The sequence below is a fragment of the Ostrinia furnacalis genome, unplaced genomic scaffold, assembly GCF_004193835.3.
Source record: "Ostrinia furnacalis isolate ACB-3 unplaced genomic scaffold, ASM419383v2 OfSCF0188, whole genome shotgun sequence".
NCBI lineage: Eukaryota > Metazoa > Arthropoda > Insecta > Lepidoptera > Crambidae > Ostrinia > Ostrinia furnacalis.
The window spans coordinates 440868-453479 of NW_021130427.1; the positions used below are offsets into that span (position 1 = coordinate 440868).

General features: G+C 36.7%; 1 protein-coding gene across 1 annotated transcript; it reads right to left on the reverse strand.

Annotated features, from left to right (window-relative positions):
* Window positions 1–2868: 2868 nt before the first annotated feature.
* LOC114354298 (uncharacterized) lies at window positions 2869–12044 on the reverse strand (the record flags this gene model as incomplete). The annotated part of the gene is given in 5 exon segments (XM_028306604.1): window positions 2869–3244; window positions 4421–4576; window positions 5275–5370; window positions 5992–6094; window positions 11557–12044. Coding segments are annotated over 5 exon segments (900 nt in total), but the record flags the coding sequence as incomplete, so codon positions are not given.
* Between the last annotated feature and the right edge of the window lie 568 nt (window positions 12045–12612).

Sequence of the window (12612 nt, forward strand, 5' to 3'; positions counted from 1 at the left end):
TTAATTTATTTATTTTCCCAATAGTAAAATAATTTATGTATTCATAAGTTTAGTCTAACTACCTATCACTCTCACCAAAAGTTTAGTCGATTTCATTTTTGTTGCGAATTTGAACTAAGTGGTACCTACTTAAGCCTAGGCGCAGACCACCGACTTTTAGTTGGCCGAGAGTTGGGTCAGGCTGTCAATCAGTATGGATGGAGTATGGAGTATGGAGATGTATGAAAGTGGGCACATTATACCGACTTGCTATCGGCCGATTCTTCATACAAATTAAAATCGGGCCCAACTATAGGTCAACTAAAAGTCACAGGCCTGCGCCTAGGCTAAATGCCACGCAATTTAGCATGACGAGCAGTTTTCTGTAACATGATTTAACAGCGTGTTCGAGGGTCCTCTTCTCCTATTTTTTTTTCGATTAACTTCGTTGCGGGTCCGACATCACTATTAATCTGGGACAAACTTGACCTTGACCGTCAAGTAACACAGGAATAATTGCTGCGGTACGAATGGAAGGACCGGTCGTTATGAAAATCCTTGGGGCAGGCCTTTGTCCAGCAGTGAACGTCATTTAGCTGAAAAGGAGAGCGACAGCGGTAATTGAAACTGTTGCAAAATGTACTTTACTTAGCATATAGGAAGTAATTAAAAAGATAATCCATTGTTCGTGGAAGACGTGATCAGTGTTGCCAACAGCTACCAAAGGCTCGTAGCTAGGAATTTAACAGAAAGTAGCTAGATTGAGTATTTTTTTCTCCCTAAAAAGTAGCTAGAAGTAGCTGAATTCAGAAGTTAATAAATCAGCTATAAACTTTAATCAACTTAACTTTAATACTGTGACTACTTAATTAACAAATAAAAGAAGACAATATTTTGATTATCTACCGAATATTATAATTATCTAATATCCCATTTTGTCAACTAGGTACGGCTTTAGGAAAAACGTAATTGTGACAGCACTGGCCGCTTTTCCTGAGCGAATCTTTTATGCATAAAATAGAATTCAGAGTTATTAAACTCATTCTATTCCTCTGTTTATTTTTTATTAATTCATTTGGGAGAACAATCTTTCTACCTCAGCATTTGAATGCGGAAGTGAAAGACATGCTATAGCGAGTTACAAATACTTTGTAAAAATTTATCATAATCAATAGTTGCTAGAAAAAGTAGCTAAAAAATTTAGCTACAAGTAAAAAAAAATTGTAGCTGCCTGACATCAAAAAGTTGCTAAATCTAGCTATAAAGTAGCTAAGTTGGCAACACTGGACGTGATATATACTAGGTATAATGCTTTGATTTATTTGAAATTCGTACGAAACGAGATGATTCCAAAAATAGTTTGTCGCAAAGTTCGTTAGTCTTTGGCGTTTGGCCAAAAAGAAAGCGCTTAAATTACATTTGGCCTATTAACACAGACAGAATATTACACTTCGACAGTACCAGTACTAGGTACATGGTTAATAATGCAACTGCGATACCCAAATAAACAGCCGTGATCGTCGTGTCGTTGTCTCTATAAAACTATTTCAGGTTTCTAGTGACTGAATTTGACTAACTGTCATTTACGGTAAAATTGATGAAAATAGGTCAAAAACCAGTCATTAACTGTCAAAAATGGTAATTTTCAGTGATTTTGATTACATTAATAGTAAGTAGGTACTTTAGTAACTGTGAAATAGTGACTGGTCAGATTTGGTCATTTTACATTTATATTCGTGTTATGGTAGTTTGTAGCAATGACTTGCATAATCTCACAACATTATCAGTCAGTTGATTAGAATGTCTTCAATTTATTCAATGTTTTCTAGTATCTTACGATTTGATAAAATGTCGTAGGTACCTAATAAAACGTTAGAATGACTAGTCTTTTGTATCTTCGAATCATTTTCGTTTTTTTTATACTTGTACGTAATACCAGTAATACCTACAAAGATTTTAATAATAGCGTGTGACGCATAAAAGTCGTTCAATACTTACCGATCAACCTTCCAAAAGATGCATCATCCTTCCAACATGACTTCCAACTCCATGAAAATGCTGAGTCATTTACATTGTTTTAAAAATCTTGAATCATTTAAATCACTTTGTACTATGGCAGAGGATGACTTGTTAAATGTGTGAAACACGATCTTTTTATTTACGAAATATTATGTTTTTTACTATAAATAAGTTTTTTGGAAAATTAATATCTAATCATTCTATGTGGCAGGTAGAGTTGGATGGAGTCGTTTTTTTCTCATTTCTTCAAGTTTCCTCAAGTTAACAATCAATTGTTTTTTGGAAAGTTGCTCTTATAACAAAAAATATCAACTGAATTATTATTATAATGATCAAATCCTGACCTAATGGAGGTGTTTTATAAAAGCACTTTTAACTTGAAGACCTTTTTCTAATTCGCAGCTTCTTTGATTACCTATTATTCATTTACATAGAAATGACAAATATCAACTGAATTATTATTATAATGATCAAATCCTGACCTAATGGAGGTTTTTTATAAAAGCACTTTTAACTTGAAGACCTTTTTCTAATTCGCAGCTTCTTTGATTACCCATTATTCATTTACATAGAAATGACATTCTCAAGTTTTAACATCGTAAAACAATCCGTCTGTTTTAAAGTTACCTCTAGGGCGGGCGGTTTATATTTTATGTGCGTCTGTTGTAGAGAAGGTGGCATTAGTTTGATTCTAGTGGAGTCGTTTAATGTTCGGGCTACTTACTTACCCACTAGTGAAGCAATTTCAATCTGATTAAAATATTTCTGCTTACTTATTGTGTCTTCTGTATGTTCAGTATTACTCAAGTTTAGTTACTATAAAGAAATATTAGGATGCGCTTCTTGTTTCCATAATAATAAAACAAAACATTCCTTACCGATAAGGATACGAACGAACTCGCTTAATGTGATATTCGTTCGACAACTTTATTCGTAAAACCCTTAGGTAAGACATTCTTACAAAGCAAACACAATATGCTATAGTCATGAATACCTACATGATTTGAAGTAGGTACCTAAGTATCTAAATATGCAGAATTTTATTGATAAACAGTATAATAGGTGGGAGGTACTTAAAATCGAAGTAAGTATTAAAGTGAAAATCATTGGTAAAGAATTAAGATATTGTAAAATATTGTGAAATTGTGAAGTAGGTAGGTAATAAGTAATGATAATTTTTTTCGTGTTCTTATCTATCTCCCATTGTTTGTAAAAATGCATAATATGAAAACGTAGTCTTTAATATCTGTAACAACAAAAGTGGGTGTTAATAATTTGAATTTTACATGGTACCTACCTAGGTAATTGCTGGAAATTGTCGTCACATAACGCAGGGGTAGTTTCCTGGGTAAAAAAAGCAAGTCTTAATTAAGTAGTCCGTCAGTTAACTTATCAAAAAATACTCGACACGAATTTTTCACTTTTTTCAAACCAATGAAAATTCAGAGATAAAGCGCGCCAAACTTCAAAAGAAGCGGCCCATGAGTGCTTAAAAGAGCAGCACTTTGTGACGTCGCGCGGTACTTCAACGCACAATAACTTTGTAATTATTTGTTTGATTGGCATTGAAAAATATAACTACTGTGTCCAATATATTCTTTGATAAATTAAAATTGACAGACTAAAAATTATTTTTTAGGAAACTAGCCAGACAACGATCATACTTTTATACCTATTCTATTCAGTGATGTATTAGGTACGATGCTCATTGACCGGGGCGCGTCGGAGCGCGTCGGAGCGCACTTACACGGCCGTAAAGAAAATAGTATTTTATTAACAGTTCTTTAGAGTCGTAATTGCTTAAAACTGTTTAACTGACATTTCAATCCGGACGGCTGCGCGAGCATGCGTCGGAAGCCGGTCGGTTCCGACTTCCGAGCGTATTCCAGCGGATACCGCATTTTTGGCTGAACGGACGCTGTGCTGCGCGCCGACTCGCGCCGGTCAATATGAATCCTGCCTTAGTGTTACGGTGAGTGTAGACTGTATACTACTTAATGTTTTTCTTTAATTAGGAATGTAGTAACGTTTTTACGAACGGTACAATACACGTAAAATGTACGAGGATTGGTTCATGTAAAGCTTCAGCCAAACCAATGCGTGCTGATCGCGTCGGCGATGACGATCACCACGCGTGCATAGGCTAATGATAGGACGCGCGTTTGGCTGAAGCATAAAGATTCTATCACACCAACGCGTGCAGATCACCATCGCCGCGGCGGCGCGATCAAAGGCCAATGACAGTCGCTCGACCTATGACAGTTCACGCGACCTGTCTTTGTCCTTTGATCGCGCCGTGATCGCACCGGCGATGGCGATCTGAACGCGTTGGTGTGGTTGAATTTGAATTTGAATTTGAAATTGTTTTTCTGTACATGTAAATGCTCTAACTATACTCTTAAGAAAATAATTAAATAATTACCCCCACCATGGTGTTCACGCCAACTGCTGCCAGTCCTAATGCCTTGAGACTGATTTTGTACTGCATTTTGTGCAGCATTATGAAAGCAGTTCGCTGGTTGCTGGTGTTCATGGCCTCCCATGGCAGACAGTACGCGGAGTCCTTCAGCTTTTCCGTCTGGTGACGAGATTAAAAAGGTTTGACCAAACCAACGCGTGCACGATGGCAATGGTGATCCTACCGATGTCTACTGATCGCCATCGCTCACGCCGGCTGCACGCGTTGGTTTGGTCGAACCTTGTTTAATTTTTAAACCAACTGACATACTCGTATAGTCGAGGTACCTCAGACTCCACACATTTTTGTTGTAAGCTGCGCCCGCCCGCAATCTCGCATGTGTAAAAATAGTTTGAATGGTTTTTCCCGTTTTCGCAACGATTTTCATTGAGGCTCTGCTCCTATTGGTCGTAGCGCGATGGTATATAGCCTTTTTTTACTGTCGCGGAGGAAATGCTTTCCGCACCGTCACCACTGTCGGGGGACAGGGTGGTTTGTGGGATTCCCGGCGACGCCCTAAAAAGGGCGCTGCTCCGTTCTGAAAAGGACTGGGTATACCCACTAAAACCTCCGCGGCGTTCCGCCATCGCCCGAGTGGGGGTGTCGTGAGTATACGGCCGTAGCTTTAGACTTCCGCGACAATGGTATACATATAGCCTTCCTTAATAAATGAACTATCCATTACAAAACTCTTTTTTCAAATCGGACCAGTTACTTAGTTTTTGAAATTACTTAGTGCGTTCAACCAACGAAACAAACTAGCTCTTCAGCGTTATAATACTTATATTACTGCATTTCTACATAATGTATTTTGTTACCTCTGAACCCAGCAACTCGAACATAACTGACATCTGTATGAGCTGACCAAAAACGAGAATAGTCAAAGGTCCGTAACGTAGTACTGCATCATAACTCTGAAAGTTTTACGGATGTGTCAGATTTTCATCATTTACAACTCTAGCGCATAACTAAGTGAGTGCCTGAGGCCTGAGGTACGGGAAGGGTGACATTTGACGCGACAGAACATACAAACCTGAAGCAAATCTGCAGTCTCGCTGATGTCACAAAAACGTCCTCCCCATGCCGCTCTTGTACCTCAGGCACCGAGTCAGTTAATAAATTATGCGTTGACCTTCCCAATGCTTAATCCAGATTGGCCGATTGGAAGTGGCCTGCATCCAGGCAGAAAAGAAACTGGTTACCTGTAAACTTTTGTAGTTAGAATGGAGGCTACGTACCGGAAAGCGCAGCGTAGGGAGTCCACCCACAAGGTGGACCGACAACCTCATAAAGGAAGGCGCTGGATACAGGGCGTCACCGCCACCAACCGATCATTGTGGATATCATTGGGGCTTATGTTCAGCCGTGGACGTCCTATGGCTGAAATCGTTTAATGCTATGCATGGAAAATCCGTGGTCACCCTGGCACGTGTCGTGTTGAAGATTTTGGGTTATTGAAGGCGACATTCTTATAATTAATGATGCTGACATGGTTGACAATAGTTGACATATTATTATTCTGGTGAATCACTTACTCCTTCTGTACATTCCAGTAACAACAAACAACAGGCAATCATATGAAAGAAGTAATTGAAGGCTAATAAAGGCCCATATAGCCCTGACACGTCATCTGTAAATCTGAAGATAAATAAGTTAATGTAATTATCCTTGGACTAAAGAGCTGATTTTTCAATCGCTGGTTAACTTTTATTTACTTAACTGAAGAATAAGTTTGGCACATTGACAGTTTTAGTATCGGTATAACGCCCGATTTCCATAATCGATCTTTCATGAAATCCAGATTGAAAATATAATTAAAAATGATTTGATATTTTAACCGACTTCAAAAAAGGAGGAGGTTATTACATGTTATGTTGTTTGGCATTGCAGAGTAACCAATAAAATAAAATAAAATAATATAAATAAATAAAAAATATGAATAAAATAATATAAATAAATAAAATATTATAAATAAATTATTATTAGACAACATCTCATACATTACTCCAACCCAAAATAAGTAAGGTAAGTGCCCCCTACTTCGGTATATTAATGCCCGTTTTCACCATCAATCCCTTAAGCGTTTGCTAACTAGACATCACTTTGGTTAAACGATCGCCTAAACTGCCCACTAACCTAAGTTCGTTTTCACCATGCTATAGTAAACCTAAGTAGGGACTCTTTTGTTAGGTGGCGTTTCTTCGTGCGCCTAGTGACGTTTGAAAAACCGGTAATTTCCGATAAAATATTTTATTGGGAATATCTTACGTATTTCACAGAAACAAATGAAATAAAAGTAAAACTAAGAAATAGTTGACCAAAACTGATGTCTTTTTGTATTTTTGAGTTATTATTAAAGACAAAAAAGATATTTGGGCTATTATGTAATCTGTAGTTTGGGTGCATAATGTAATTCCTTTGCCTTAAAAAAAGTAAATGTCAAGATGACTGCTGCACCACACTATAGTTCCAAAATACTGGACTGTCCTGTCGATGACATTGACAGTGGGGCGCCACCGTCAATACCCGATCGCTGGTTCAGATTTTTGCCATGTTGGAAACCATATAGTTGAACGATGGTAGCGCCCCCCTGTCATTGAGTTTGGTGGGACAGTTCAGCGTGGGTCATCTATAATACATTAAATGAAAAATAAAAATGTACAATGTGTACATATTGATTTTGATAGATATTTTGTTGAGTTCTGTGGGTAGTTTTGTACGATTTAACGATAAAAACGACAATGGAAAAAAGAAATGAAGCAAAATTTTTCCCTCAAGGAAAAAGATAAATTGGTTTATTTGCCCACAAGGATACTGTACAAGCACGTCAGCATCGACCGCGACCTACGTGCTAGCCGACTGGCTCATGAACTCTCAACGTGCACCGTAGGCACTCTACACCGACGGCACATTGGACTGGACACATTGAATTGTGTAAATCTTGTATATAGCAATAGCATAACAGTAATATAGTCCGCCCATATTTTTCAGATTAACAGTTTTGATTTAGCAGACTGTAAAGGACAATGGGCAAAATGGTACCCGGCTTCAATAGATATGTGTCTAGTAAGGTCTTACCAAGATGAACTACTTTTACTATGAACACCAGCCTCAGATCTGGTTGTGTACGAAGATATACATACTTTTTTGCAGAATAGTACCCGGCTCCAATAGTTATGTTTGTAGTGTCATTTGAAAGGTCTTACCAAGACGAACAACATTTACTATGGCCACCAGCCTCAGATCTGGTTGCGTTCGAAGATAAAGATACTTTTTGTGTAACCTAAGTATCATACCTACAGTATGAAGGGGGACGCGCTCGGGGCAGGGCACCGACGAAATGGTCGGACGCGGTGAGGAAGACGGTGGGCGGGAGTTTGCATCGTGCGGTCCACACAGCTTATGGCCTCAGTCTGTGGAGGAACACTACCTGTGGTCGCAATCCTCATCAGTGAGGGACCGAGGAAGAAGAAGAAGAAGTATCATACGTGTCCATCGTATGGTACTTAGGTTATGCGAGGCAGGAAGGGTTTACTGCTCCAGCATCCTCCCTTAACTCTATAATTATTGATTGTGATATAAATATGTTTATTTTAAAAAGTACTACCCCCTTATTAATAAGAAGTTACACCTAGGAAGAACCTTGGATTAAAATGACATTTCCATACCAAATGACAATTTAAGCCAGAGTTCAACTAGGGTGTAACTTTTATTAATAAAGGGGTTAAAGTTTTATTACTTCTTAAGGGTTTTATTATGGGTTGCAAAAGCGAATAAACCCACAAGACCCAATAAGTCCACCCACAAGATGGATCGACGACCTCATAAAGGTAGCGGGAAGGCGCTGGATGCAGGCCGCCACCAACCAGCCATTGTGGAAATCATTGGGGGAGGCCTATGTTCAACTGGACGTCCTATGGTTAAAATGATCATGATGATGATGATGAAAGCGAATAAAGGGCTAATAGCTTGGGTAGTTCATCGTAGGTATAATCCTTTCCTTTTCAATGCTTCTTTTAGTTATATTAATAGATTGCAGTCATAATACATACTCGTATACATGGATGATTGTGTTATACTTTCATTATAATACTTAGTGGAATTACTGCTTTCAAAACGTGAATTAGAACTGGCCCTTAGCAGACATTTTCCTACATATAAAGGCCTTTTAAAATATATATTGGTTATGGCTATTGGAGCGGGTACCACTTTCCATACATTTGTGCCCATCATCCTTTATAATACAGGTACATCTTTGTTTGGGACTATAGTCTTTTTCACCTATAGATGACCCACGCTGAACTGTCCCGCCAAACTCAATGACAGGGGGGCGCTACCATCGTTCAACTATATGGTTTCCAACATGGCAAAAATCGAAACTAGCGATCCGGTATTGACGGTGGCGCCCCACTGTCAATGTCATGCATAGGACAGTTCAGTATTTTGGAACTATAAGATGATCCGTACGATGTTTCGAGTTTGAAAGATTTAGAGATGTCACATAACTAAACCATAGCGATTTATCTATCGATTTTATTCGAAGAGTAGTGAAACCTACTTTTAGAGAAATATTTTGTATAGGTGTTATTTAACAAAAAACATGTTTTTTTTTAATTACTAATATTATTGTAACAATTTTTTATTGATAATATTCAAATTTCATGGTTCGTGTTCAAAAAAAACGATTTCTAAAAAGTACTGATTCTGTTTCTTTAAATTAAAAACTATAAATTTATTTTCAATGCGTTTATTAAAGTCAATAAGCGAAAAATATAGTTGATTTTTGTGATGTTTTTAGTAACTAAGTATTCATTGCAATCGATTAATGAACCGCGGAAATAATCGATTTTATTAAACAAGAAATACCCCAGCACTAAATCTATTCCGTTTCACACATTGCGTACATTAAATAAAAAATAATTTTACATCGTATTTAATTAAAATTTAATCAATAGACTCAGATTTTACTATATATTTCAAGACAAGTAGTTAATTTTTTTTTATTATATTGCTAATAAAATACAAATATTTTTTCAAAAATATTCTGCATATGTAGTATGCGTAATATGGATAACCTTGAAGTGTCATACGGATCATCTTACGTGAAAAAGACTATATAGTTCCAAAATACTGGACTGTCCTGTCGATGACATTGACAGTGGGGCGCCACCGTCAATACCGGATCGCTGGTTCAGATTTTTTCCATGTTGGAAACCATATAGTTGAACGATGGTAGCGCCCCCCTGTCATTGAGTTTGGCGGGACAGTTCAGCGTGGGTCATCTATAGAAGCGTATTCTTATAAGTCGTATTATAAAGCTGAAATTAACGGGATAGCTTATTCAAGGAACATTTTGATTTGTCCATTGTATGCCAATTGCCATGTTCCCTTGTTATAAGGGAATTGCGTATTCGGCCACGAAAGTAAGACTGCTAAAATAAATTAAATTTCTTGAAATCTCTCTTTTGCGCAAAGCCACATCATTTATATTTACTGTGGTTATAAAGGTCTACCAAGGGTACATGCTACACCTTTTTATTCGATTGTAAGAGTACTGGTTTACTCACAAATCCGTTTTATCTGATTTTCGAAATCTTTTAATTACACTGGTGTTTATCATTCAAATCAATGACTAATGTTTGGACTAATTTGGACATATCAAGGTCTATCATTGGTATTTTTTTCTAACTTCTGCGTTGAGCCATTTACGAGATCTGGGACATCACAAAACATTACCCCAGCAAAATTCTAAATAACTTGAGAACCGGAACACGAACAAATTTTGCTATTCGTGGACAAATTACTCTATCTATTATTTATCTATCCATGTATTTGGATCCGGGATAGAACGACTTTAAAAAAAAATTGCCAGGGTAATGTTTGAAATGTTACCCCAGCAAAATCTGTTTTTTCCTAATAACTTTAAAACTATAATTTGACCGAATTTTGCTATTAGTGGACAAATTTCTGCTCATGATGGACTAATTATCTGCTATACTCTCGACTCTCTAAAGCACAACATTTATAAAAATTTTGCTGCGGTAATGCACTCAAATTGGGCGTTAGTCGGCCGTTTGGTGTAGTGGTTCAGAACGGACTACTATGTCAAGAGGTCCCGGGTTCGATTTCCGGCCGCGCAGAAATTGTAATGATGAATTTTAATTTCTGTAACGGGTCTGGGTATTACTATGTATTATAAGTATTTACAAAAAAAAAAGTATTAAGTATGTTTATATCCGTTGTCTAGTACCCATAATACAAGCTTTGCTTAGTTTGGAACTAAGTAGAGGCGCAGTGTAAACTGTCCAAAGATATTTATTTTTATTTATATTTAGTATAGGCAATATAATTACGTCGAAATGACAATAGGCTAGTTGCCTAAAAAAATTTTTTTAGTCCGTAATGTTTAATATAAAAAAATATTGGACACGTATATTTTTATTTGTCAATCTAACAAATAATTACATAGTTATGGTGCGTTGAAGTTGCGCACGACGTCACAACGTGCGGCATTTTTAAGCAAGCGTTGACGTCACGGGCCTCTTCTTATGAACTTTGGGGCGCTTTATCTCTTTAAATTTTCATTAGTTTGAAAAAGTGAAAAATACGTGTAGAGTATTTTTTGATAAGTTAACTGACGGACTAATTAAAACTCTTGCTTTTTGACCCAGGCAACATCCCCATTTTATTCTTCAGTTAAAAGTTATCCGACGATTGAAAAATCAGCCGTAATTTAAAAATTATAATCTTGCACTCATCAATTAATTTATTAAAAAAAGATTCGGCGCTATTATATTAAGAATAAGTTTTACATAGTGATTTGATTGCTATTCGGTCTGGTGATATCAAAGATGTTAACGATTATAAAAGAATCCTGTATTCGAATTTGACGTTAGGTAGGTACCTACTCATTTAAATTTCCCTTGATTTGATGGATTCTCTAAAGGATTTTAATTAACAAATATTTTGTTCTATGGTAGAGTTAATTAAGTAGGTATTTACCTGATTCAAAGACAGATGATGACTTCGCAGACCGTATCATAATATTACTACTTGTTTAAAGTGATTTTGATATCAATAAGTAATCAAAAATTACATACCCAATTATTATTTTGTGGTGTTCTATGCACTCCGCCAGTTGAAGGCGCACTTCTTCATTTTCTTGTGCGTCAAATACTTCATAAGTGCACGTGTTATTTGTAATCAATGCATCTCCCCGTAAATTGAGAGTAATTTTATTCTTAGGTGACTGAAAATTCTCGAGATTGTGTCTCAGAATGTACACGTGCCCAATTATTTGAAATATCATCAAAAACAATAACAAATCAAACCCACAAAACAATGTTGAGCAGTTGTATGATAAGTAGATATTATAAACGGTAGTACTTGCAAAGTGGTCGAGCGGGTTGAATCCAGGAAAACTAAAATATACAGAATATTCCATGGAATAATTTTCAGTCTTTGATATCAAGGTATGTCTTATGTTGTTGTACGTTGGAGTGATATTGAAGAACAATATTGCTAAATACATTATTATTGTGCTAAACTTTGTGCAATAAGATGAGATCTTGTCAACAGTTTTGTTCACCTGGAAATAATTATTTAATTACAGTTCGTGCCCATCCTTCGTTCAAAATATAGTGGTTTTTCAGACTAACAAAGGTAGACTAGTGTGACTTGATTGTGTTGATGTGAATGACCCTAAATAAAATCTATTGAAAATGTAGNGTTGTACCCTGAGATTAAAAGTGGAATATTCTCTAGCTAGCTACAGACAGACAGACAGACATGACGAACCTATAAGGGTTCCGTTTTTGCCATTTGGCTACGGAACCCTAAAAAGACTTTAAAATTCGATTATTTATACAAATTGCAATCTTTTTGGGATCGGGAAGTAGCATTTCTGACTGTAGGCTTTGAAATATAATCCTCGATAGGAAAACATAGTCCGCCCATATTTTTCAGATTAACCACAGTTTTGATTTAGCAGACTGTAAAGGAGATCATTCAGGCTTCATACATTTTTGGGCCTTTTTTTAAAGTGCCGGCCAACAAAAAAAAATGGTGCGTATTATTAGAACTAGCTATTTGGAGCAATAGTTAATATGGCATAAAAGTTGTAGGACCGCTCTGAACCAAGTTATACAAGTTCGAGG